The sequence below is a fragment of the Genypterus blacodes genome, unplaced genomic scaffold (genome assembly GCF_046128005.1).
Source record: "Genypterus blacodes isolate CSIRO-AG114 ecotype Tasmania unplaced genomic scaffold, CSIRO-AGI_Gbla_v1 ptg000098l_1, whole genome shotgun sequence".
Taxonomy (NCBI): domain Eukaryota; kingdom Metazoa; phylum Chordata; class Actinopteri; order Ophidiiformes; family Ophidiidae; genus Genypterus; species Genypterus blacodes.
This window is the reverse complement of record NW_027466902.1, coordinates 545,982-573,944: the sequence shown is the minus strand read 5'-3', so window position 1 is coordinate 573,944 and position 27,963 is coordinate 545,982. Positions and strand designations below refer to the sequence as shown.

The following is a 27,963-nucleotide window of genomic DNA, read 5'->3' as shown; positions in this document are numbered from 1 at the left end:
CAACAATTTACACAACATTCACTCACAACAATTTCAAAAAAATTCAGAAAGGCAGTTATAGACATTGACGTAACTGTTTTGCATCCATATTAAATTATATTATGTTATATTATTATTATATTAGGATCTAAATTACACAACCAAGGTTATGCTTTTATAATATCAATAACATTTAACCAGTGTCGGTAACTAGTCATAACCACGTTGAGCAGTCTTTTACTGCTTTACAAAATACATGGACACATACATCGATCAGAGAAACCATTATGATTAATTATGGTATCATTTTCTTTTTTTCTTGTCACCTTCATCAGTTTGAAAACTGACACCCCACAGCCTTCCAGATGAAGCTCAGATAGTAAGACACCAACACTAGTTATTATATGATGTAAACATATGATTACAACTACCGCATTACTGCACAAATTCACACAGTCATTAAACATAATGACTCAGCACCGAGCCCTTTAGCTAAGTTTAAAGACAACGTGTGTATGTACTGGAGAGATTTTTATGTTTTTATTTATTTAACAGCTCATCAATCCACTAAATACATTTAGTACTTTCAGTAGTAGTAGTAGTAGTTTTTAGTTTTAGGTTCTGTTTCTTTTACAACAAAGTATGAAGTCTTTCCAGCTATGATTTACTGTAACGATGCTTTAGGAGAGGCTTAGGTCCAAGATAAACAGGACGCTGTCTGAACTACTTCCAATGTTAAAAAGACGTTTTGTTGCGTTTATTCAAGTGAATAAACTCTGTCTTGAAGTTGTGCGTTCAAGTGTTGCACAAATTCAAGAGCTGACAGGTGTTATTGAGACACATGGGGTGGGGTCTCAGACAAGTTCAGCCTGGGATTATAACTGATAAACACAATAAAAGGAACGCAGTTACTGAAAAATGAAACTGATCCTTCTGTGCAACTGTGATGTGTATTCATGTGACTTGTGAGCGTGTGTGTGTGTGTGTGTGTGTGTGTGTGTGTGTGTGTGTGTGTGTGTGTGTGTGTGTGTGTGTGGTGAGTGTGTGTGTGTGTGTGTGTGTGTGTGTGTGTGTGTGTGTGTGTGTGTGTGTGTGTGTGTGTGTGTGTGTGTGTGTGTGTCCACACCAGCGTAAGGCTTGTCCTTGAAACACCTCTTTCCTCTTTGGCCACATGTCACGCCCATGCTCACAGAAGTGAAATAGCAAACAGGCAAGGAGTAGAGCAAACACAGAGGAAGTTACTGCGTGGCTTTGTAGGGAGCGAACAGGGAGTGGCACACGCACACACACACACACACACACACTTAGATACATTTACCACATTACTACACAGTGAGTCAAGAGAGCTCTGATTTTGTTTTCTGTTAAAACCAGGGTGTAGCGCTCCAACAAAAGAAGAGCACCCACTGTCTATGCATTTGTGCTCAATGTGTGCGTTTGTCTGTTGTCTGTGTGCGTATGTGGGCTCATGCTTCACTGCATTCGTGCTGAGATAAAAGTGAAGCAGAAATCCCAACTATGCGTAGAATAAGCAGGAACCCTAGACGACCCTCTATGAAGCATGGCATTGCATAAAGGTGTTGTAAATAAACAATGTTAAAGACGTAAGAAGGCTCCTAATATCAATGCTGCAGGACTGTGTGGATTACATCATAGTATTAACTCTACAGATAAAATGCATTGCACAGAAGGTGCCCTTTTGATAACTTGTTACATTACGATCATTTGGCAGACGCTTTTATCCAAAGCGACTTACATTACATTACATTACCACCCTTCGCAGAGGGGGGAGCAGTTGAAGGTTCGGCGCCTTGCTCAGGGGCACCTCGGCAGGGGCTCGACCCTCCGGTTCCCGAGCAGAAGGACTACCCACTGAGCCACTGCCTCCCTTGTTGGTGTCTTGTGTGCAGGATTGGAAGTTTGACCCTCAGCACTGCTTTACAGATAAACAAGACGATTTTCCGCTACTGCACCTGTTTCCTCACTTCCAATGCATGTTTGAGTTTTTGCCACTGAGGTGTGGCTGTTGTTGTCTTTGAAGAGTTTCAGCTTCAAGTTCCTGTATTTTTCAGACATCTAATGAGGTGTGAACATGTATACTTAACTGAGCGTTGCAAAACAATGTCCCTGCAGCTTTCAAATGATCACTGTCATACAATGCTAAAGAAGTACTTTCCCTATTGATAGATCTTGACTGCTCGCATGTTTCCTGACTAACATCCTTTTTCATGAAGTCTTTCTAAGAAGTATCCTGTCATGGTAAATCTATATAAACTCCATTTCCTCAAACCATCACGAAATATTATCTCTCAAGTAGCAGATGAGGATAAACAACTGAAATGTGGCTTAATTGTGCCAGAAGTCACAATTCACATGTCATGTCAAAAGACGCCCCAAATATTTTGTGAATGAGTGTACATTATAAAAACTGCATCGCCGCTCCGTGCCAGAGTGGATGAATACAAGGATATGTGGGATAGGGTGTGTTTCCTGGTCTTAGGTGTGTCAACCAGTGCGATACAGTGTAAACAGCTTGGCTTTGACGAACGATGAGTCATGGCCCATGACTACAATGAAAACACAGCAATCCAGACTGTAAAGGAGAGGAAAATCAGAGGATTAGTCGGGGATGGACGGTTGAGTGTAATTGTGTGTGCATGATCGGTTGTGTCCCTGGGAGTGTATGATTAATGTCTAAGGCCAGATAAGGGAAGTCACATGGCAGTGCTCTGTGCAAAACTATAGATTGTGATTCAATTGGAGAAAAACACCACCACACCTGTATCAAATGATTTATTAAATCATATCAAATTCCCTTCGAACAATTGCTTGGCTCTGCCCAGAGGTGCAAGTGCCAGATGGGTGGGCGCGGTTCTTTAAAGCGCATTTTGATTGTGTAACACAGGTTTTTATCAGCCTCAAAGGACAATCGGAAAACACATTTCAGTTTTAACCCATTGCAGTATCTGAGAGGGGGTTTAACCCTTGACAAAGATTACAAAGTGGTCAGCTCAGAGAAACGCCTTTGATCATGTTTGCAAAGGGTAACAATTTACTGAATTAGTTTCTACAAGCACAGTGCATGGCAAATGACCTGTTTCATGAGTCATCAGGATCATTTGTTCAAACATGAGATTTAATAGACAGTTTTAATGACAAAATCCGGCTCATCTCCCTTTATTTTTTCAAAAACTGGTTGGATGGTTGAGCTTAGTTCGTTTGTGCTTGTTTTTGTGCTGGTTTATTTGCTGGATTTATTTGCAAATAAAACTTAAACCGCGTCCCTTCGTGTCTCTTGATAGCCGTTAACAGCAGTAGTAGTCGGTAGTTGTTCACAATGTCAACTAGATTGTGTGCCAGTAACACAGCTTTGTATACCAACTTCATTCGATTGTCACACAATTGGTAATATTGTCAATATTGTGTGAAGTGTTTCTGCAGCCAATGTTGTAGGGTAAATATTGTCAAAGAGGCATTGTGAGTGTCCATGAATGTGAGAGCGTACTACAGACTTAGCCAGGGTGTGAATGCACCATTGTTAAAGATGAGTCAAAACGGCTGCAAAATAAACAGCACAAATCATGAGCCATCACATGTTGTTGATGCCCTTTCCAACCGCCAACATCTTCTCTTTCCATTTCCCCCACTCCATTTCTTTATATTTTAATCGGGTTGTGCCCTGGTGAAAAGATAGAAGACAAAAATCGATTGCACTACCCGAGGGAAAAAATGGCTGAGAATGTTCCAATTTCCTCCTGCATGAAGATAAAAGATTGACACAAGCTCTGTGTAAACACCTGCAGCAGTTCCCATTCCTCACCTCGGGCCAGAGAGGGAAAGAGTGGGAGAGAGAGAGAGAGAGAGAGAGAGAGAGAGAGAGAGAGAGAGAGAGAGAGAGAGAGAGAGAGAGAGAGAGAGAGAGAGAAAGAGAGAGTTCATTACAGCATAAAGAATGCTGTTTTTCTTTTCTACACTGTAATTTGTATTCTATTGTGGTCATAGCTTGTTGCATTGATGACATTATAATTCTCACAATACCACCAAGGCAGAGCAAGCTATTCTATTATTAAACAACCAATGTACTTTCTCTAATGTATCCAGATCCTCACCAAACTCCACCTATCAAAAGCCTCGTCATGGGACTAGTTTGGAGAAATCACTCGTCACAGTTTTGTAAAGAACCTTAAATCTCCTGTAATATAACCAGGAAGACTTTGTGCAAATGGATGCAGGTGATTATTTACACGTGTCCTTTTAATTTATATTGTGCTTATTCATAATTGTAAAGTATATCATATGGCATATATATATTAAATATTATTACTTTTATTTGACTTTCTCTCAACTTGTCAACACTGTACTCTGTACTTGAACCACTGATCTAAAACAAAACCAGAACGATATGGCTCCTATTCAAAACATGAGCTGTTTATGAGTAAAACTAACCTTTAACTAAGTTATCACACACAGTATTTTTACACTGAATACAGAATATTACTTCATGTGATTGCGTTAACCTGGTAGTAAACAGATCAAAATCTGAGACATTTCCAAACAGCATGGATCCAGAGCACTCATCATCCTGAGTTTATCCAAGGGGAGATTACAACTACAAAGACATCTTTGGTCAGCTAATGACAGTGTGCAGTCCTCATGACACAGTATCTTGCAACACACAGGTCACAACGCCTGATATTTACAATCACCATAGTTACCATCATTGGTAATCTTTTCGGAATTCCCCACTGTGCACGTGCCCCCGGTCACACACACACACAAAGATGATTCAGAGGCAATATGTTCCTTTGGTACAGAGAAGAATGTAAGGGAAAAAAGGGGAATGAGAGACAGATTGAATTGTGGTTTCCACTGCAAGTTGTGAGTCACGAACACAAGGGAGGAACGGGGAGTGAAAAAAGAGACTATTCTGGGATGGCTGCTATGGCAACATAATAAGCAAGGGGGGGCAGGTACATGCAGGGAAGTTTCCATAGCAATGGCCTGTGTGTGTTTGGATAAATATCGCAAGAAACAATGTTTGTAACATAATAGCAAACTATGCCGCATAAAGTTTTGACACAAAGTTTTAAATTGTCCTTTGAGAGAACCCTCCCTCCTCTGTCTGTCTATTGTATTGTGAGCAGACTGCACAGACACACACGCCAATGCAGGGAACACCTCTGACAGGTTCAGTCTTGCCAAAGCTGCCACATTGCACAGTCAAGATGATTAAGTGAACTGGAAATGTGTCTTCTGGTGCCTCACAGTTGTCCCACCTCTGATTTCAACACATTGCCCCCAAAAGTAACACAACTCACTGGTTTTTACACATTCACAGAAAATAGGAGATCTCTGAGTTACTTATGTTTGCATATCTGATAAGGCTACTGTGTCATCAATTTCTGTGTGAAAATCACTCACTGTTCACCGGTTTGATCTATTGATTGGAAAGGAGATAAGGGGTTTTGCAACAGTTTCTCCACCCTGAAGTTCTCCTCCCATCTGTTGTGCTTCAACGGGAGCAGATACTTTCCTCAGCTCTACATTCCAGTCATAGCTGTAAATGATCCAACAGTCCAACTCTTTCTCTGGGTGTGAAGGAAACCACCAGCAAGTCAATACATGAAAATGCTTGCCTCTCTTGAGAAAAGCTCTATACAGCCGGTTGTGAAATCAACTGAAATGACGTAGCTTCTCCTAACATTTGCTTAATCCTGCAACATCCCTATTTACAGCAAGTGCAACAATCATTATAATACAGACGGCGCTTGGATGTCATCAGAAGATAGCCTGGAGATTCAGTACACACCCAAACCACAAAGTGATTGCATAATGATATCTTATAAATGGGTTGTTTACTGATATTTACATCAGAGGAGAGCGATTATTTCTTGTTAAAACAAGCTTCTCTGCTAAAATGATAACAATTCTGTAGACTGACTCATTAAGAGCGCCAATGAATCATCTAATGTGGTCATTCTTATTGGGGTTTTACTTTTTATATTCCATCAATATTTCTGCACGCTGTAGCCATGGTAGTGCGTATTGTAGTTTTGCTTTAGTTTGACAACATCATTCTTAGCGCCCCACCTCCAAATTCTGGTAATATGAGCCAGGAGCAACAGCGGGGTTTCACGTCCAAAAGTGCAGGGGCTGTCTGTTTTCCCTCTGCCGAACCTCTCCTCTCTTCCCTCGTGTCACGCACTTTCCTCGCTATGCTCACACTGGCAAGTTCTGTTGCAAGGCAACACAAACCCAGCAAGAAATAACTAATAAATAATCAGTCTGCTAAACACCCACCGTCTAACATCAACTACAGGAGGTTACTTCCAGTCATTGTTACATATGTGGCCTGTATTGTGACTTTTTCATATCAACTTTTCCTTCTCTCTCTGTTAGCAGGCTTCACCTTTGACCTCCCTAATTCCCCTGCAGTACTGAATTACTACGCTGCATTTTACTGCCACAGAAAAATGCACAGCCCATAGCAGTCTAAGTGCACCAATAGGAAGAACCGCCCTCATTTTAACAGCTAGCAGGACAGGGTACTATGGAAAGGTCAGTTTACATGCAGACACACAGCACTTGCATCTGTGTTGTTGTATTTCAGCTTTTGTGAAGCATTACCACAGCCCAAAGCTTTGCTACCTTACTTGATCCCCTGGTTTTTACATGCCTTTGCTTGAATTCTACTTTGGCTTTTTTTTTCATGTCCCAGGCTCATAAACAAGAGGACATATGAGGTGAAGAAGCCCATAAGTGCTGGCTGAGTTTCCATTGCCCTGATCCCCCAATTCCTTTAGGTTTATTTGAGGGTATATTAGTGGGGTTTAAACCCAGACTCCACACTAGCGTAAGGGAAACTATAAAAATCAGAGGGCGGGGCTATACGATATGTGGTGGCGAAGTGTTGTTTCTGTCTGACTGGACACGTCCCACTAGCCTATTAATAAAAATGGACACACTCTTGTATTGGCCATTGGGTCCAGACAATATAGCAGAGTCATAAACATGCCAAAGAGGGAGAAAATTCCTATTTAAGGACTCAGCAGCCACAGCTACACCCATAAAAACAGCCCAACCTAACACACTCATTCTAGAAAACAGCACAATGCTAAATCCAAAGCAGAGGATCATACATATGAATAGCATCTGAAACGTATTGAGGTTAATCCTGAGTTGTATTCATCCCAAAGTAGCTAGAGACAAAACTGTGTTGGGTTTTAGCCTCTGGACTCCCTAGCTGTTCACCTCACTGTTCCAAGACCTCCACCGCCTCACTCTTTTCCAGATGTGTGTGTTGCACCACCAGATGCTCGGCACATGCATGCCATGCCTAAAGCTCCAACAGGGGGGCAGACAGCCACACAGGGACCTTGTGTAGCGAAACAATACAGCCTCTCTCTGTGTCGGTCCCTCATCAGCTCTCTTCAGTGCAACTCCTTTTAAGAAAAATTCCCCCATCGTTCACGATCACCAAAAAAATATCCAGAGAAAGGAAAGGGAGCAAGGAAGGAAAAGTAATAGTGAGCGTGTGGCCAAGAAAGAAGTAAAGACCAGGGGGAGGAAGGCTGGCAGGGCTGGAAGAGCAAATGTTGCTGTTGGCACAGAAAAGCTTATTGTTCTTGTGGCTTGCTTTAGTTTAAGGTTTTAACTCTGAAGTTACTAAACACACAAGAGGACGGGATTGCTGAAATTACTGCTATTGCGTAGGAAATCTGCCACAGCTTTAGAACTGCGTGTGTTCCACTGCCTGCTTCTGCTTACTATAACTCATATTTGACTGCACGACAAGAGGGTGTTTTAAAAAACACCACTCCTGTGATCGAAGGGTTAGCAGTAAGCCCTGCTATAACAATTGGGATATGAGAGAAGTTGAAGCTATCTGCTCAAGTGACTGCCCTCTTCCATGATCCACAGGATGGGTGAGTCATGTGTTCAAGGACTTTGGTGCTCTGCTGTTGTGGGAAGATTTCCATTTTCTGATTTCCATGAGGCTGCAGTACAAACTAAAATGGCCTCCCTGAGTCAACATGATGATGGAGGATGGTTGCGCCAAAGTGGTCCTGAATCACATAGTTGGAAAAAATGACGCATCTGACTCATTTTAGATTCCTCTCTTGTGTGTGTATCTTGTGTGTGCCTGTCTGAGGAGAGATCCACCCAAGACAAACTTCAATGCAGAATAACTATTTGATGAAACTAATAAGTGCAGGTTTAAATTGCTGTCCAAAGACGATTAAATCCATCGCAATTCATACTGTACAGATTCAACAAACAACTCCAAGTGTTATATTTAGTAAAACAAAGGGAAGAGCATAATGTGCTGAACAAAACGAACTGTAAAAATAAACCTGGTACAGGTGTGCCAGAACAGTCAACAAATGCTCTGCATTGTTGTACAATATTTGTTATGGCTGGGTGTGTTAGATCGAAACATTAAGCGCCATGTCTTCACGGCCCAACGAAGAGCCAGGCAGGGACAGAAGTCGTAAAGCATTGGATTCGTTTCCCCTCCAATCTTAAAGAGGAACTTAAGCAAGAGGGTTTAGCCTTGGACAACGAAAACAAATCATTCAGTTGCAAATGATTTAGTCCGTTGTCACGGTGTGCTGCAACCCTGCAACGGAGTTGGGTGTGGCCTGAACAGCAAGATCTCATGTACCTGAAAAGACGTGTACAAATAAATGCATTGGGTTAATTGTCAAATGGATCCATGTGCAACAAGCATATTTAGAGTAATCCATGTTTGAAGTAACAAATTTATTTTGAGTTACTGATTTACAGATTCAAACTTTAATGGCCATTCAGCAGGCCGTTTCCCATAGATATCAATTTCAGCCTTCTCTCCTCGAGACAAGCAACTTCAAAACAAGAAACCGTTGTTTAAAGCAGGTCAACTCCTCTATAGTTTGTGCAGCCCACAAAGCTCAACCCATCATTTTCTTTGTTGGATGATTTCCAGTCAATGCATGCCTTTAACTGCCCAATATGTTACCTTTTCCTGCCCTCTGCTGGAATGAGAGGAAACTGCAGCTATGTAAAGGCACGAGCCACTGGCAACCCGAGTACAACCACATCTGATGAACTGGGTAGCTTTTATTTTCTAATTGTCATTTTATATTGCACGCTATAAAGTATACTTTCGAAGCAATTAAAAGATCTAAGGTACGCATAATGGTCACAAAGGAAACCCAAGTTTTGAAAGATTTCTGCAGAAACACAACAGACAGTCTCCACACAATCACTTTCAGACTGAAGTCATACAGCACTCACATAAAATGTCATTGTGGAAAATGCTTTATTTCGCAGGTCAAAACAAAAACCACTTGAGGCCACAGACAATTCTCATCTTGAAACACTGTCATTCCACAATGTTCTTGCAGTCTCTTAAGTACTTCATGGCTTCAAGTCCATAGGTTTACATGTTGATAGCAGAAGCGCAGAGTGCTTTTTATTCAGACTGTCCCGATCGCCACTCACTTGAAGACCTTGCCCTGGTTGAATGCTTTACCCACATGCTTGAATTCTCCCTCCCAAGCATAGTACTCCTTCACCATGGTCTTGCACTCCTCACTATTTGGGTCCAACTTGCGCCAGTCGTAAGATTCATAATCAATCTGCCAGTCTGCAGATAGCTATGGAGGAAAATGAAAATTGTTGAGTGGCTAATCTTCACGTATGGCTAATCAATGTGCAACCAAACTGCAGACAACACTATACACAACATCCATAAATACATGAATACTACAAGGTCAGGATACACTGAGTACTTACAGTGAATGCCAGATCCTGACCTCTGAAGACCCAGATACCAGAGATGCTGCTGTTGTTGTCAGTGCCAAACAAGCAGACACTGGCAAAAGCGTTCTTTCGTAGTTTGTCCAGGCGCTGGAACATACCTGTGGAGAACACGGCAGGCATTTTTTAATGACAAAGGATTAACACCGACCTATGGACATCTCGTGCTAATAGATGGAAGGCATCCCAGCCTTCATTTGCCGAGAGGTCACAGGTGATTGGTTCAACACTGGGCTAGTGAGATTGGCTACAGCTACGCAGTTGGGATTCACATTGTCAGCGTTATTGTAGTCACCAATATCTTGGTCCATGAAATCAAGAACAAAATTCAAAACATGATTTCCATACAGTACATCTGTAGTGAGGTGCTTTTCATATTTATTTCACATTGCAAGTCAATTTATTTCAATTGTGCTCATGTTCACTTGCCCTGAATGGAAATGTGGAACTCGTATCAAAGCGTGAGGGGGCTACTGCAGAGTCTTACCTGAAATAAGGTTGCAGCTCATGAAGGAAGCATTGAGCTCTTCAGGGTATTTGTACTCGCCAAACCAGATAGAGTAGCCCTCGGCGTCGAAGTGCTCCCAGAAGTGGGGTACAGCTACTGCCAGGGTGTCCTCATTAGAATACTTCCTCTTGAACTCATCCAAAACAAATGAGCTAGAAGATGGAAAAAGTCGATATGAGGACAAACTACAACGTACATGTACAGTTAAGCATGACAAGATATGGAATTATGTTGAAAAGACGTCACTCGACACTACAAAAACTATGTAATATATGTTGAATAGTTTGTAAATTTCTTTCTGCATGCTAGTTTGGGAGGTAGGCACTGTTGCCCATCTGCTGCTCATGACTGACCTTGCTTACTCAGACTACATACACATTTGCTACAGCTCTGATTAAACCCTAAAACAGTTTGTAGATATTGAGGATCAATGTGCCCACAGCATGAACCAGCCTTTTTACTCACTGAACAGAGATGGCTGGGATGAATGTGGTCTCAAGTGGCTCTTCCCCTGTCAGATTAAGACTTAGTGCTATGATTAGACACCGCCTTGCCCATTGACAGGGGGACTCTGTCCTTTCCACAGCAGATGATTTGTCCACTTCCCACCCAAGTACACTGTACACGGCCTGCTTTTTAATTGTAAATATACGTTTCAAAATTCAATCGGCCAGTGGAGCATTACAACTGACAAGAGACAACTGTCACTAAAATCACAAGAAACTGACGAATAGACTGACTTCATTATACATTAAGCCATGTCACTTATGGCATTTAAAGTTGAAAACGGACTCAATTAAAATCCATCAATTCTCAACTTTACTAAATCAGATGAGAATTTGACTCAAACACGGAAGACAAAAATGGTCAAAAACCTCTTGGGCAGGTGTGCAAAGGGGTCCTTGGCTTTGGGCTCTGAAGCCAGAACAGCCTCACATTCGTCCAGCTCCTCTTCTGCGGCGGCGGGAGCAGGCTTCTTCTCTTCCTTCTTCTTTTCCTTCTTCTCCTGAGGCTTGGCTGCATCTCTTCCTCCCTTCTCCTTCTTCTGAGGGGTTTCTTTCTTAGGCTGCATCTCAGCAAACTTCTTGGCTGGAAGGAATGCATCAGAGAAACGTGTTCTCATTTAAACAAACACTATCCACTATTCTCGTAACAAACTACACCAAACTACAGGTAGCGTTGGGTAATTTGGCACAATATTTCTGGAACAAATATCAACATATGTACACTATTGTGCTGATAGATTGGAGCTCGGTTGTGGTGCCAGGATTTAAAAGAAAAGGATTTATGCAATTGTGATGGCCATTTGTTATGAAATGATGTTTCAGACAGGACCCCTTATTGTAATGCACTTTTTTTGCAACTGAATTTTTTCAATCTCCTACTGTACTGCAACTGTTGGCAGCAATTTCCCTTACCTATCTGCTGCTCATGACTGACCTTGCTTACCAAGACTACATACACATTTGCTTCATGTCACAATGGGTCTGATTACCTAAAACTGTTTGTAGATATTGAGGATCAATGTGCCCACAGCATGAACCAGCCTTTTTCCTCACTGAACAGAGCTGGCTGGGATGAATGTGGTCTCAAGTGGCTCTTCCCCTGTCAGATTAAGACTTAGTGCTATGATTAGACACCGCCTTGCCCATTGACAGGGGGACTCTGTCCTTACCCGACCAGATGATTTGTCCAGTTCCCACCCAAGTACACTGTACACGGCTTGCTTTTAAAAGCAGGCCATGGGCAGTTTAATTGTAAATTCAAGTTTTCCAAATTCAATAGGTCAGTGGAGCATTCACTACAATCCTCAACTTCTTACCAAAGCAAAAACAAACTACTACAACAATGGCACTTCTAGACGTATCTAACAGCTCAAAAAGTGAGCAACACATTTCATAAAATGCTTTCTCATCAAGTACTCACCATCAAACTGGGCCATCTTGTCACACAGCTTGACCTCCCCAAGCACAGTCTTAAACTGGGGCTGATTGACGCAGGTGACGAACCAACGGGTCACATTGGCGTATGGCTGGCGGAAAGACGGCTCCAGGACCTACAGGAATCAAACCAAAGCCTATAAGAAAGCATCTTTACTCATTTAGCCCAGGAGAGGACTGTTGGGAAGTGTCAAATAAAAACTTGACAGTGAGCCAATCACACTCTTAACGGTCAACCCCAGAGTGTGTGCATCTGTAACGGCTATCATTTGCTGTAAGCATGTCTAACCTGTTTGTAGAGCCAGATCATGGAGCAGGCCACAGTGATGTCAGCAAGGCTGATCCTCTCTCCCACCAGGTAGGTACGAGTGTTCAGGTGTTGGTTAAGCACAGTTAAGGCCCTCTTCACATCCTCCTTCGCCTGCTCTGTGGCCTGTAGAGATCCAGACAGAAGAGAATTGCTGGGTTGGACTACATAAACTAATTTATAGTGGTGTGCACAGCCATGGTAAGACACAATAACAGGGTGACGTACTTTCATGCATGCCGTTAGCTGAACCTGGCATTCAATTTCACCACAGCTGCCAAACAATCACTTAAGCCACGAGTTTGACCAGAGAAGACTGAGCTGCACACCTGCTTGTTGAACTGCATGATTCCCAGGGTTGGAAAGACCCATGCGCTGGCTGGAGGGATGATCTCTGAGTCAGCAAAGCTCACCCATTGCAGCACCTGGGCTGCGGCCTGAGGAGTGGCACCACGCAGGGCATCATTGCTCACTGCAGTGGAGGGAGAGTTTATTCAAATTCATCTGATGTGAAAAGAATCCTTAGTCCCTTTTATTTATTTATCTGGAAATCTGTTGAAACTGAGGTGTTCGCTAGTAGTAGAACTTTGTCCTTACGGAAAGAAGTTTAACAGTTTCATCATTTCTTTCTGGATGATATTTTGGGAGGTAGGCACAGTTGTTGGCCATCTGCTGTTTCAAACAAGGTCAAGACTGAATGCTAGAATTCTCACAGCTTGTGAAGCAGCTGTGAAACAAATCCTTCACTTACCAAGACTACATACACATGTGCTCCGTGTTACAATACTTCTGATTACCCAAAGTAATTTGTAGATTTTGAGAATCAATGTGCCCACAGCATGAACCAGCCTTTTTACTCACTGAGCAGAGATGGCTGGGATGAATGTGGTCTAAGGTGGCTCTTCCCCTGTCAGATTAAGACGTAGTGCTATGATTAGACACTGCCTTGCCCATTGACAGGGGGACTGTGTTCTCCATAAGAGCCGAATTGAGGTGTTGGCTTGGGGTCGAACTATGTCATTACAGAAAAAATCTAAGGCTTCTACAATTTAAATGGCAATTAGTCTAATGAACACTAAGCCTAATGAGGTGTTGAATTACACAAGTTCCAGAAGTTCTGATGTTACTGATGACTATGTTAGTATGGCACCAGCACAAACAAATTGTAAGGTTTGAGATTGATTCAGAATAACCACACATTTTTTGATAGGACTTCACACGCAATTACTCAGCTAATTATTCAGTCATTTCCAAATATTTTGAAGCATATTCAACTGAATGAACTTAAACTTCCATTCATGTGAACTCAAAGCATCACCACATTGAAACCATGTGCCAATACTCTAGGTAGAGAAAAACGTTTTGACAAGTGACCTTTTAAAGTTGTATTTGGGAAGTTCAAGTACAAAAACAGATAAATGAAACTTACGGTAGTGAGCAATGGCGTTACTCTCAAACAGACAGAAACCGTCATCTCCCTGGTAAGCAGGCACCTAGAGGAACAAAACACCAGAATAATTATAATTTACATATATCCTAATCTCAATACAATAACTAGTGTGAGAAATCTGTTACATGATTATGGTAACAAGTTGGACCGCATTCATTACATCGGCAAAACAAGCACAGCCGGAAAACTGGCTATTCCTTGCTTCCGGAATGATCCTCATTAGCAGGTTGAATGTGCGCTTTACTAACCTTGCCCAGGGGGAAGTTGCTGAGGAAGGCTGGGGTGCGGTTCGTCTGCCCGAAGGTGAAGGCAGGTGCGTTACTGGCCACTTTGAGACGAGCCCCACCGTACTGGGCTGCAATCTGAGCCTTGAAGGCCCGCCAGTTCTCTGGGTATGTGTACAGAGTCTGAAAACAAGGGGGAGACAAATCAGCAATTATCAAGTGACACATGAGGAACACAGCCAGTGAATAAATCAATCAATATTTTATCAGGTGGTATTGTTCACGAAACACTGGGTTGCTAAAGAATGTGCAGGCTTGGATCTTGTCATAATTTATATAATACTTTTTATACTTTTGATTTATTTGACTTTAGATGAGCAATGCCAATACAGCTTTAGCTTTGTCTTGGTTGAACAGAGACGCCAACGTATCCAAGTAGCTTTGCTTTTAAAATAGATAGTGAAGGAATGCGCACCTGCTGGGTGACTCTGGGCATTACTTATCAAGGTTCTACCGTGAAACCCAACCTACTTTCACTGAACTACAATGACCAAAATGCCTCACGTACGCATCTTAGCTGGCTTCATATGCTAACTAGCATCACTATCGGCAGAATGGTGGTACGATATTTGTTTTTAGTTCATAATCTACACGTTGTCTTACTGTACATTTACTGGGGAACAAACAAACAACCTAAAAGCGGGGATAGTATAATTGACGCCGCACTCGCGGGATAGCAGCCGCGGTAACGTGGCAAACACGGCAGGCCAACAGAGGGGCGTCAGTAAGGTTCAATGCAACGTCAGACAGACAAAAAGCTCAGCGGGACAATGAATGAATTCCTTTGTAAATAAAAGCAAAAACATTGTCCTCATAGTCACACATTGTTGTGTGCGTATAGAGGTGTTGATTCGGCGTGAGGATGGGACTGATATTCAACGGATGGCAACGGAAAAGCTCCGTCACTTGCCATCTCACAATCTTACTCACCCCTGCCGCCATCTTCAGGACGAGAGAAAGGAAGAGCGACGGCGCGTGAGTCTGACGTATTTACGGCTGCAAGGCGCGCGCGCGCACTTGTGGCGTTTCCGCGCTCACGTTTGGGTTCATACTAACAGCAGCTAATGACACACACGTGAAGTTTCAGGGTGATTAAAAACGCAGACCGTTTAACGTACAAGAAGAAGAATACCAAAAATGACGTCATAACGACATATGAACTGCACATGGAACATACCTAAGCATTCATGAAGCCTGGTGTATGTATGAAACTTTGTAAATAATCGGTGCCAGAGAAATAAGAACCAATAAAATATTTTATTACAGTCCATGTACAAAACAAATCATATTCAGTTGGAATTGGAACGACAATTAACAATGAATATACCGTGGATTTAGGCGTTTGCTCTTAACTTTTTGTTTTAATCTTGCATCAGTTGGAGTAAAAACGTAACAAAAGACGCACAGCAAAATAATAAAATTAAGTCATCACGGGGTCTCCATCTGTTACATACCTATAGAAAACTACTAATTTCGAAAAACAAACAAACAAAGACAGCTAGGCTAGTACATAAAATGCCCCGCATGAAATGTGCTCGCTCTCTGGGAGATCAGCTCACAAGACCTGGAAGAAAAGTGCAGAAGGAATGATTATGAATCTAACAGCACAGCAAATGTACTGTATATTAAATCACTTAAGTCAGACACACTACCATTACAAAGGCCTGTCTAGAAAACAAATTATTATTATTATTTTAGTCTTCTGGCATATTTTGGTAACTGGGTTATTGCCAATTACCATACAAAGGAATACAATCTCATTCCAAGCTCATACTCCACTTATATGAGAGCTTTTAAATCTCAATTATCATGGCCTACAAAGTATGCTCTTTTTACAAATGGAGCTACAAAAGTGAACATGTTTTATAAAATAAAATATATTGTAGAATGCAAATATATAGCAAGCTGTTTCCCCAATTTTATTCTGACTCTGTATCCATGACAAGAAGTTAGTAGTGCAACACTTACCCAGGTAATCATCCATGAGAGATCCAATGGCAAACTGAAAAAGCAGGAAAGACCGTTTTAACAGACCATACATGAAGACTATACGAGACTATACAAGAAGACGACTTCATCATTAACAGCACTAACATTTCTCCACAAAAACAAATATCACTCACAATATCGTTCTTATCCACCCTTGTTCCCACAATCTTGAGCCGAATCTCATCATCTTGCTGGATAACAATGTCCTTAAAAAGAAGGGAAGAAAACATTCTTAAATGGGAGACGTAGCAGCAGTAGAAGGGAGGGAGCATCTTTTACCTACAGAACACATGACACCATGATATACCGGAACCTTACCTCATCTAATGTCTTATAGCAAGGAGGATTGGAGTTGGGATCAAACTCCATTTCTGAGGGGATGGACTGTGAAAAGCAAGGTTGTCATTAGATAAAGACAATATGGTGAAACCTGTGTTCAGCATATAGACAGCAATCAATTTAGCAAACCGGTGCGTGTTGATGTGACTCACGTGGCGAGAGATGAAACAAGACATGGGACCGATTTCTGTGAACAATCCAACCTGCAGCAAACAGAGGAGTCCCATCATCACCAAGTCACTTCATATTCACTTCAACAATGCTTACTGTTATAAACTTGTACTTAATAACTACAAGTTTAAACAAAGCATAGGTTTCCTTCCTTGATTCATCATTTGTTCTGCTCCACCCCCTGTCTTTTCATACAGGTATACATACAGTAGTTTGCCCATTGAAGAATTCAAGTATTGCACCTTGTTGACTTGTGTAACCACAGCATCCACCACTTCTCCCTTAAAAGGTCGGAACACGATGGCCTTGTACTTGACTGGGTAGAGGACAAATCCTCTGCCGGGTTGGATGATACCTGCCCCAATGTTGTCAATAGTGGTGACTGCAACGACGAAGCCATACCTGAGAAAAAGGCAATGTGGTTGCAAATAACAATAATAACATCAACAATGCTTCTCCTGGTATGGGAAGCGTATACAACATGTCATGATGTCTGTTCAGAAAGGTGTTTAAACGTTTGTTATTGAACAGCAGCCACTGTGAGGTCAAAGTTAAACAAAAGTATAAACTAAATAAAAGCCATAATGTTACCAACACTTACTTGCCGGTGCAGGTTCCCTCCACTTCTGTGAAGAGCTTCTGCTTCACGGTGTTCAGAAGGTTTGGACCAAAGTACCTCGGGTGTAATAAGATTTCGTGCTCCAGAGATATCTGTGGTTAGAAAATACAACCAATTTCGCATTGTCAAATCTTCTGCCATTATAAATAGGATCTATGTTGTTGATGTTGTTATTGTTACCGTAAACGTCGTGTTTATGTTCGTTAAGCGAGCCGCGAGCACGCGCGTCAAACGATAAACAACCCCCCCATATGTTAAGCTTAAGAAGATTATACACAAAGAGTAAGACGCATACTTACGTGGTAAAACATTTCTGCTGCAGTGTCGAAACCTTTAACGGTTAATGGGTAAACTATTCCAATAAGTTTACCTCCAAATGAATGGAAATCTTCCGCTCATTCCAAACAAAGTCTTTTCCGGGTTAAAGGGCAGAACACCGGACATTTTCCCCTCTCACAGGTCTTTCAGGGAATATAACCAAATTTCGTTCGGTAAGAACCCTGCCACTCACCAGAAATATAGTTGTAATCACGAACACAACTATTGTGAAATCTAAAAAGAATAGGAGAAACGGGAGATTTGTGGATGTTTACAGGGAAGAGAGCAGAGAGACAGCCTTAAAGCTACCGTCAGGGCATAAAAAACCCAAATATCAACCACACGAAGCCTGTCCCCGGGTGGCCAGGAGGGGAAGGGCAGTGACGCGGGTTCCTACAACAGGCAGAACTCGTCTCTCGACTATGATTGGATCATCCCTTCAACATTATTTGTCATGGCGTCCGGCATGATCTCCAAGTTATTTCGTCCCTGTGTGTTTACATTGCAGGTAAGTGTTGCATACGATTCTACGCCATAGCTTCTTTTCGGGTTGTTTATGTGTGTCATTCGAGCCTGTCCTCCGTGCAGGGCTCCCTCCGCTCGGCCTGTGTGTTTGGACACAAGGTTGCGGCGTCAACAGCGACCAGGAAGCAACAATTCTCCTCTGACGCGCCCCCGGAGAAGATCAGCCGCTTCCCTGTCCCCTACAAGAACGACCTGCCTTATGATATAGTGGAGTTGATGGAAGAAGTTGAGACAAAGGTACCAAAAGTATTGATGTTTACGCCATTATAACGCGTTATTCTACGGAAACATTGTTGAATTGACAATATCTTTTTGCAGGGAGGTTTTTTGCCCAATGTCTTCAAAGCTCTTTCTCACAGACCAGCAGAGTTTAGAGCTTTCTTCGCTTACTACAATGAATTGATGAACAAAGAGGCAGGTAGGAGTTTGTCTTTGACCTGTTTGTGTTGGAGTGGAGTCACTGACTGGGTGTTTTAGAATGTGAAACCTGAGAGGAATCCAACTCCAGAATTAGAAATTGTTATGCTGCACCAAGGCCAAGCAAGCTGGAAATCAGATCTTTAGAGTAATTTCATTTGATTACGTTTTTCAGAAATTGAAATTAAGGTGTAAAGGCTGAAATGTATTAACCATTTTTAACCAATTCAGTTGCACTTCAATAGCCAATTTGACCGACGGCTCTGTCAAGATGTATTAACACTCAGACTCACATTCACTCACTATACTTAGCACCTGTGTCAATCTGAGCAGGTCCCATTGTGCACTTCACACTACTGTGTAGAATTATCTCTACTGATGGGAGTCTCAGCCGTCACAACTGACATGATGTGTTATTTCTCCTCCCTTGTGTTTTTCCATCTTATTTACTAGCATATCCTCTTAATTTTACTGTTTTTGTCTTAATTTTGAATACATGCATTATCTTCTAGGGAGCTTGACCAAGGCCGATAAGGAACTCATTGTCGTGGCTACCAGTTCCTACAATCACTGTCTTTACTGTGTGGTGGCCCACAGTGCACTGCATCGCATCTACTCCAAGAAACCCACTCTGTCAGACCAGGTATAATCTCAAAATGCTTGGAAATTCAGAGAACCGTCATTAGAATTCAGATTGGTTTCTACAGTCTGTGAGGTGCTCACCAAAAGTTTATTGGCACTGATTTTCCCTGTTCTACTTCCCCAGGTCGTTGTGAACTATAAGAATGCAGAGCTGTCACCTCGGGAGCACGCCATGCTGGACTTTGCTATGGCCGTGTGTCGAAGTGAAAGCATCACCGAGCAGCACTTCCTGTCCTTGGAGGAAGTGGGCTTTGACCAGGAGGATGCATGGGACATTGGTGCCGTCGCTGCTTTCTTTGCCATGTCCAACCGCATGGCCCACCTCACTGACATGAGACCAAACACTGAGTTTTATAATCTGGGACGCATGCCACGGGACAAGAGCAAGGAAAAGACAGGGGAAGGGGCTAAGTGAAGAGGTAGAGATGGTACAGATAGATTGATCAGAGATGAAGCGCTGTACTTGGTGCTGTAATCTGCTCATATTGCTGTTAAAGGTGCCTTAATCTGCCAAAAATCTAAATGGCAGACTTTCTTTGGATAGTCCAGAATGCTTCTAATTCACAAAAACCCTATAAATCTGCTTCCACTATGGACCTCTTTAAAATTAGACAATGTTGATGAGAATAATGCATTTTCTATTTGCAACATGTTACACAGTTTGTTTGTCTAGATTTTCACCAACTGCAAAAAATTAATAACAAACCCAGTTTTGCTGTCATAATGTAATTATTGCTGGATTGTTACTGTATGTGGTTGTTGCTGTTGTTGTTACAACAGGGTGTGAACTCTGCCTTAGCTTGGGACTGATTGGAATTCCTTAGCCATCCTTACTATGGAAAACAGTCGGACACTACTGGGAAGTGAAAGAACGCTAAATATCAAAATGTATTGACATTTGAGATGTTGTATGTCAACTCAAAGTCCAGTGTTCATAGTAAACGAGTGGCATAAAAAAATAAATAGTAGCATTGCAAGGGAGTGTGAGCCAGTCTGGAGAAACTTTGCACTTTCACACTGTCACGTGCTTTAAATCACTGTCTCGTTGTAACTGAAGAGGATGTTTATAATGTCGGGTTCACCGAGGGTCAGTTTCCTTTGTTGAACTGTAGCACTTGCAAAAATGAATATTGATAATTTTGTGCAATTCAATTGCGTATTCTCTTTATTTTCCCATTTCCACAAAAGAACTGAAAAACTTACAACTTACACTCTGCTTGTGTTAGTTTACTTTTAGCAGATTTCTAAAGCTTACCATAATAATAAACTGGTATTAAATTAAAAACACATTGCTTTGACACCTGTTTAGCAAATTTTTCTTTTTAGGCTGAATACAAGGCACAGAAAAACCTTTAAATCTCCATCTTCTACAAACGTGACTTGTTAGTGTATTGAAAGTTATGAAGAAAAATCAACATATTATCAAAATCTGAAGGCCCTCATTTGTCTGCCAACTACTTCTGGAAGCCTCCCATTTGTCCGGTTTATCCAAACACTAAACACAATATCGTCTAATTTTCATTTATGATTTGACACTAATTTCTGACTTAACAAATGCATTGAGTATGAGGATAAAATGAAAATGACCTGCCTTTTCAAAAACAGACAGATGAAATGGCCACTAGGGGGCATCACATCCCAATATTACAAAGGATGACATTTTTAAAAACCATAAATGACAATATTCAAACTGACATTTTAAGTCATGACTTTCTGGAAAAAAATCTAAAAGTCATAATGTCGTTCTTTGAAATGGCAACAAACTGAACGAAAGTGAAATCTCCTGAAGTTGGTAAAGGTCATTTCACTGGTAGTCAGTCAGATCCTATCCCCTTCTCTGTCGCCCTTGTCGCACCGAGAAAGAGAGTCGCATGTCTCAGGGGCTGCCAGTGTAATGTAACAGCTGCTCATTAAGGCACCAACCTGACCGACCTCCACGTCTGGTGTATTAAAAGGAGAGAACAGGCACCAGACAAGGCATGTCATCTTGTAACTCTTCAATATATAATACACTAAAATCTGATATCCACTATATATGGAGATTGATCATGTGAAAACAAGGTTAAGACAACGTGCTCTTGTAAGGTTGAGGCTGTCAGACGTTTATTTATCATAGTCAGCTGTTGTATTGGTGGATAGATCAATAGGCTTTTATCCCCTGAGATTAGTAAAGGCAGTTAGGGGAGGCTTGACTCTGCATCTTCCTTCTTCCTAGACGTGTGGAATACACTTGTCAATTGGAGCATAACAGAGAGAGGGACAAAACATAGTTGTACAGAATGTCTCACTGGGGTCCTGTGACCATGGGTTGAGTTGGTGGCGGTGCCTTGGCTGATGACAGTGTACAGTGTGCTCTCTTACCCTCAGTGCCTCTTTCATCTATGATGGGAATGACCCCTTCTTCTGCAGTGCCAATCAGAGCTCTGTTCCCCCCATTTGGCCCGTGTAGAGCGTATGCATCCTCCCCAACATGAGGAACCGGAGTCGCCTCTGTCCTCTCTTACCCTGAGGCCTCGGCTAATCACGCAGCCCAGCTGTGCCTATCAAACTTGTTAGCCATTAACAAACAGCTCGATCCAAAAGCTGTCGGTCTACTCCTGCAGCCCTGAACATAATCATCCACTTTGTCTCTGTTGTGGACATGGCTGCCAGCTTTCTTTCTAAATGTGTTTTGAGGTAAAAAACAAAACAAAACAACAACCCTACAACTGCACAGAAATTGACCATTCTGTACTGTCAGCACTGTCATCGTCAAACAAATTTGTGTTTTTGTTTTGACAGTGTGTCAGTATGACCATTTGTTGATCACCCTACACTTTGGGTTGTTAGTAATCAAATATGGTGGTCACTTGTTTCGTGAAACTGTTTAAAAGTTGATTGTGGTTTGCAGAGTGTTGCAGAGGTTTTAACCTTGACTGTTGGCTGCACACACACAACACAACACTCCTTAAGGACTGTTAGGAATTGCAAATTATTGATTAAATTCCTGCAAGTCACGATGTGATCTTTTGGAAGATAGATCACATAGAGGAGCGATAACACGAGTTTTTGGAAGAAGCGCTTCTCATCTTTTATGCCTCCTCTGGGTGTTCAGTCAGACTTGCCTGCTTCATTTTATCATAAGTGGTGTTGTCAGACAGCTGTGGAGGCAGAGAGAGACCCAGAAACTAAATTTCATTTCTTGGCTTATTTTAATTACTTATTTACTACATCAGATTCTGTTTTCAGTTTTGGTTTGTGACGGTTGAAGTTGATGAAGTGATTTTCATGGACTATAGCTTTTTCTTGGAAGTGTTGCAGCCATGATCATAGACAAGCACCAATGTCCCGATGCCACCCACTGATCTGTGCGTTTCAATTGAAGTTCATGCAGTTTTATGGACAATGAAAAACTATTCTGAGACATAAAGGACAGTGGACCAAGCTAAGGAGCTGAAATTTATACTTTAAAAGGTACTTTACAAAGAGGGGGATTATTATTTTCCGTTCGTCTTTTCCCATAGAAAATCTGCTTGATCTTTTTTTAGAATAATGAGTAAAGGCTTCCCAAAATACTGCAGCATAAAGTGATTTAACCACTTATTGTTTTTAGATGACTTTCTGGAACTCTCAAGCATATAAGCGACTCATCTGATTTCCCTTTCTTTGTATTGCCGGAGGCGTTTTCTGAGCCCTCCTCAGCACAGCAGAGCTCCTGTAGTGAAGAGAGCTTTCCTAGCGCAGGCAGCACAACTGCTTCATATGCTCAGGGACATCAACTGTGGGTGAAATCAGATGAACTGCTCCTTCTTTGTATTTTTGGTAAACGTAAAACAGTAAAGTAAGACAATAATGAGCCCCACTCACAGTCAGTTAGTGAAATAACAATAACTATAATGTTGTATTTACAGACACAGGGGACATGCTCCCATTGTCACGGATGCAGAGAAGCAGAAGAACTCATTTTGAGCCGAGCAAACACATTAACAAATAGGATAAAGCCACATAGTCCCTGTTTAAATGTGTCTGTGCGTGTGTGTGTGTGTGTATGTGTGTGTGTGTGTGTGTGTGTGTGTGTGTATTAGTCCATTCACACGCATGCACACAGGCATCAGCGTTGCATGATGTGAATGTTTTATGACCAATTTCACCTGAGGTCATTTGGGGAAATTTGGTTTGATAGAAATTCCCACACACAAAGACACAAAGACACAAACGCACCCACTCACATGACTGCAACATTGAGAGACCTACAACATAAACAATATTTTTCACTCATATGTAACAATCCCTGTGAAATGTAAGCAAATTAGTAATTAGTAGGAGCAGAATTAGGTCACAGGTCAGAGTTGCTGTCTTGTGATGCATCACCATGATCAAAAACATACAAACCCACAGAGCAGGTGTGTTATTCTAAATACCAGCTGCTATTGTGACAGTTTAAATATTCATTGCTGTGTATCATAATTGCAAACAATTTCCTCACGTTATGCCAACTGACCGCAGAGCGTTTACATCCCTCTACTATGCTACTAATGAAGATGAAAACACGGTGCAGTAAACAACAGTACACTGGAGAAGTGTTTCAGATTAGAATGCTACAGAGTGCTAATCCAAATGCACATTCACTCAGATTACTTGATGATGTGGATTATGGTCAATGCATCATCTCATATTTACTGCTCAGAGAGAGAGAGAGAGAGAGAGAGAGAGAGAGAGAGAATAAGAGAGAATAAGAGAGAGAGAGATTCATGCTTGAACTATCGCTCTAGTTGGTGCATGTGTATATTTACTTGTTGTTATTAAAGGTTATTTAAGCACCTACTATATGCATATCTGGATTACATTCCCTGCTGCTTTACTACTATATTCAGATAGTTAGCTAACTCGTGCCCTCTGACCTCTAGCAGTGTGGCCCTGCTGCCTGGCTCCTGAGCAGTGGAACTAAAGGACTCAACATCAGACGGAGCATTAATAAATCTGCTAATAATTGCTGCGATGTGCTTTAGTTTTATTCAGATTCCTTACTTAAAGATCAGAGGTTCTTATCAGCTTTGTTTGAACGTTATTTCTATTTGTGGTACCTTTGTCCTTGGTAGTTGGCAAGATCGTCCCTTTGCAGAGTGCCTTTGTGCTCATTCATTTGCGAGTGCCGTGAATATGAATATGATCCGCCTCTTTGAATAGCTGCTCTCTCTCTTTCTCTCTTTGACAGGATTTACGTGTCTCTTATATCAAATTTGTGGATTCGGTTGCAGAGTGAGCCAACACGGTTTAAATAGTGATGCAGAGTTCTGGCCTTTAGAGGGGATAAGGGGAGAGTGAGAGGAGATGAGAGTGATGGTTGACAGGACTCTTTGTCCAGCCATCCTCGCTGCATGGTCTCTCATATGGCAAAGCAACACATTAGCATTCTGGTTATTCCTTTTTCCCGCCCCGTCTGAAATGAATCACGGCTTATTACAGTAATGAAAATGTCATGGAAGAATTCATTCCATAAAGCCTTAATGAAATGTGAAAAACAGAGCAGCACAGCAGGGAAAATTGAAAAAAATGGAAAAAAAATGGTAAAAGACGAAAAACAGAGCAGCATTTCATTATAGGTCCTGAGGAAGTTGGAACAGGCGAATGAGAGGGATAATTTGGAGCGAAGGATCAAGACAGGTGGCCGGGCAACATTCACAGTAAAGTGAGGAAGGACGTTCATCTGGTGAGATAGCAGCGTCCAGCAGGGATGTCTCTCAACTCCAAACCCCCCGAGGGGACTGTGGGAGTGGTAGATTGATTGGAACTGGGATGAGAAAACGTAGAAAGAAATAGAGGGAGAGGGAGAGGGTAAATGGGGGGTCAGTCAATAAGATTTGGAGCTCATGTGTGCCAAAGTTCACAAACTGTGGCCACAAATATACACACAAGTACACACACAATCCACATGCCACAAAACCACAAACAGAACTTTCCTTTCCTTTTAAATAATAATGCTCGGCCAGCAGCTGAGCAGCCAGAGGTTGCTGCCATATTGGACTTTAATAAGATTGAGCTTCGTCCCCTTAACTTTTTATGAATTTTATTACTTTCCCACCCTTTCCCCATTTCATGCATTGAACTCACGACCTGTTTACTGACTGGATTTCAAATGTGCCTACCGTATATCACAGAGTTGCATTATTAACCATCGCAGATTGTATTTTCTTAATCTCTATTCTCGTAAAAAAAATGAAAGCAGCTCTGTTTTGGTTCATAACTTTCTGACACCCTGTGAATTATACATCAGTGCCACACTGAGCTCAGCGGTCTGACCATTTGACACTCTCTGAACATGCAATCTGCTCTCAGTCAGGCCCCTGCAGTGCACATTATGTGTGAACATGTTTACGTCTGTGTGTGCAAGCATGTTTGTGTGTGTGTGTATCTCACTCTCTGTCTGTGTGTGTGTGTGTGTGTGTGTGTGTGAGAGAGAGAAAAGCACCCAGCCAACCAGTCTTGCACTTCACCCTCACTTCATCAAAATTCCCATCTGCACTGCTTCCAGTCTCTGGCCTGACATCACAAAAACATTTGTTTTCATGTTGATAAATCTTTTTAATGTATTTATTTATGCTTGGATTTGCCAAAAGGCTAGTTTCCATCTGTAGGTCCAGTCCAGATATTAAAAAGGCTACATAGCAAACTAAAGTCAGGGTCAAATTTAAGATGAACGTTGTAATCATAAAAAGAAAATCAGAAATCACATAAAACAGTTGGATCGCTTTGACAGACAGTTGAAGAACATTAGTGCATATAGTACACAACATGTATAACAGTACAGGGACCACATAAACTGAAGCCATACAACAACACAGTTGTTGCATGCAACAACAGTTGCATGCAAGCACTGACAACAGAGGAGCATTTCTGAAGATTTAATGCTTACAGCTTTGGGAGTGTAATGAGCCATTGTTTTAACTGAACGCTGTGCGGCAGATAGGTAATGAGTTCTATTATACGTGTTGAAATAGAGTCTCATTCCTGTGAAGCTTTGACTGAAAAGGCAGACGGACTAAAAGCACTATTTAGCTCGTTTTGTAATCTCTTGCAGATGTGACCTCGTGTTAACAACAGTATTTGAGTGGAGGAGGAGCCAGATGTGTAATTTTCTAGTTATCTTTACTGTGGAGGTCTGGCTGAATGTAGCAGATTGGGGTCGGGGGAGGTCTCTTCTCACCCTTTAATCTATGCCTTTAGCTGGGATTCCCTGTTTATCCAGTGTTATATAATATTCCTTGTACTGGCCTACTTATTCCTATAGTTTTTTTTCTACTAATTTCTTCATACAACTTCTGAGAACCCACAGGAATAGTACAAATTATAAGCATTTTATTAGATATTCCACATATAAACAGTGTTTGCACAGCCCATTCATTCCATTTGAAATTCAACATCAAACAATTGGAAGAAGTTAGGAAGATTCGCCACACAAAAAGAGCATGCTTACTAGACTGTAGAAGGAAAAATATGTCCCACTTCTTTTATTTTTCATGGATCTTTTTGGGGTCATTTCAGCTCAGATTTATATTTGATTTCCTCCCGTATTCACTCTGTGACTGAACGACAACTTTCTGAAACTAAGGAAACCAAACCTTTGCTGAAAAGTTTGTTTTTCTAATATTGTACGTGCATCGTTATAACCACCGTCTCAGAATAAATTATCACACCCTGGCATAATTACCCTGATGGCAAAGTGATAAAACTGGACATTTACAACTCACATGACATCTTAATGCCTGCCTATTCACCCCAGAATTTTGAAACCACGTTACTGAAAATGTGCTCAAGTAGCTTTAAAGTCAGAAAATGTGTTTTTGTCCATACAATATCACACTGTCAGAGTTTAACCTGCATCTTATTGTTCCAACACTATCAAAGCTAAATTAGATTGCTATAAATGACTGATAAGTGTTGGACCTAAGATTGCCATTGGTTAGAATCAACACCTCTCTGACAGTGTCAACAAAACATTATCAGATGAGGATTTAAAGTGAGGGTGTTAAATTGGATTTAAGACATCATGAAAATGCTCTTACCTCTACTTTCCCTAATTTCCATCCCCAGAGATCTGATAGAGCCATGTGCACAGAGAATGAATATACTTTATTAACATAGAAAGCCAAGAACTCACAGTAAGAATGGCAAAGAGAAAATAAGAGCAGTAGCTATAGCAGGGACAAAGAGGTGACCGAGGTGGAGGTGGAATGAAACACAATTGCAGTTTTGTTGTGTCCATCTGTCACTCGGCCCCCACAAAACACAGAAACGTCTCTTACTGACAAAGGGCCTTTTGCACATCTAAAGTATGTTCTCCAGAGATATGCAGAGGTGACGTCCATTAACGTCAGGCCCCAGTGGTTCACAGGCCAACTATTCATCTTCACTGACCACTGAAGCACAATCAGCAAGTACAAATTCATCTCTGACACACACAAACATTGTTATTTGTACAGAAGTCGGACAAATTCATACATTTCTGTACTGTCACAATAACTTGACCTGGATCCAAAAGAATTCACGTAGGGTCACGTTTACATACCTTACTAAAAGATTATAATTGTCAAAAAAAGATACAAATTGAACAATTCCCCTAAGCACGCCTACTCTGATCAATACAGGAAGTTACTCTATGCCTGATCAGATAGATGACAAGCTACAGCATCCGGTG

At 41.5% G+C, this 27,963-nt stretch overlaps 3 protein-coding genes across 4 annotated transcripts; 1 reads left to right on the top strand and 2 right to left on the bottom strand.

Moving 5' to 3' along the window:
* Positions 1–9,261: 9,261 nt before the first annotated feature.
* eef1g (eukaryotic translation elongation factor 1 gamma) lies at positions 9,262–15,294 on the bottom strand. The gene is made up of 10 exons (XM_076159531.1): positions 15,200–15,294; positions 14,234–14,392; positions 13,965–14,028; positions 12,865–13,007; positions 12,518–12,661; positions 12,215–12,344; positions 11,164–11,377; positions 10,268–10,440; positions 9,757–9,881; positions 9,262–9,617 (listed from the first exon to the last, which is right to left on the bottom strand). The coding sequence occupies exons 1-10, from the start codon at positions 15,209–15,211 to the stop codon at positions 9,459–9,461; spliced, it is 1,323 nt and encodes a 440-aa protein (XP_076015646.1). The 5' UTR covers positions 15,212–15,294; the 3' UTR covers positions 9,262–9,458.
* A 213-nt stretch (positions 15,295–15,507) lies between these two features.
* polr2g (RNA polymerase II subunit G) lies at positions 15,508–17,822 on the bottom strand. Its single transcript, XM_076159648.1, has 8 exons — positions 17,687–17,822; positions 17,370–17,479; positions 17,011–17,170; positions 16,750–16,800; positions 16,577–16,642; positions 16,393–16,464; positions 16,238–16,271; positions 15,508–15,833 (listed from the first exon to the last, which is right to left on the bottom strand). Exons 1-8 carry the CDS (start codon positions 17,696–17,698, stop codon positions 15,820–15,822), a joined length of 519 nt encoding a protein of 172 aa, XP_076015763.1. The 5' UTR covers positions 17,699–17,822; the 3' UTR covers positions 15,508–15,819.
* On the top strand, positions 17,815–20,587 carry LOC143008067 (uncharacterized). Of its 2 annotated transcripts, XM_076159647.1 has the most exons (6): positions 17,815–17,878; positions 17,983–18,213; positions 18,294–18,467; positions 18,549–18,648; positions 19,160–19,290; positions 19,414–20,587. In XM_076159647.1, the coding sequence occupies exons 2-6, from the start codon at positions 18,160–18,162 to the stop codon at positions 19,702–19,704; spliced, it is 750 nt and encodes a 249-aa protein (XP_076015762.1). In that variant the 5' UTR covers positions 17,815–17,878; positions 17,983–18,159; the 3' UTR covers positions 19,705–20,587. The 2 variants fall into 2 exon arrangements, with proteins under 2 accessions (XP_076015762.1, XP_076015761.1); XM_076159646.1 differs by lacking the exon at positions 17,815–17,878 and having other exon boundaries at positions 17,917–18,213.
* Positions 20,588–27,963: the final 7,376 nt, after the last annotated feature.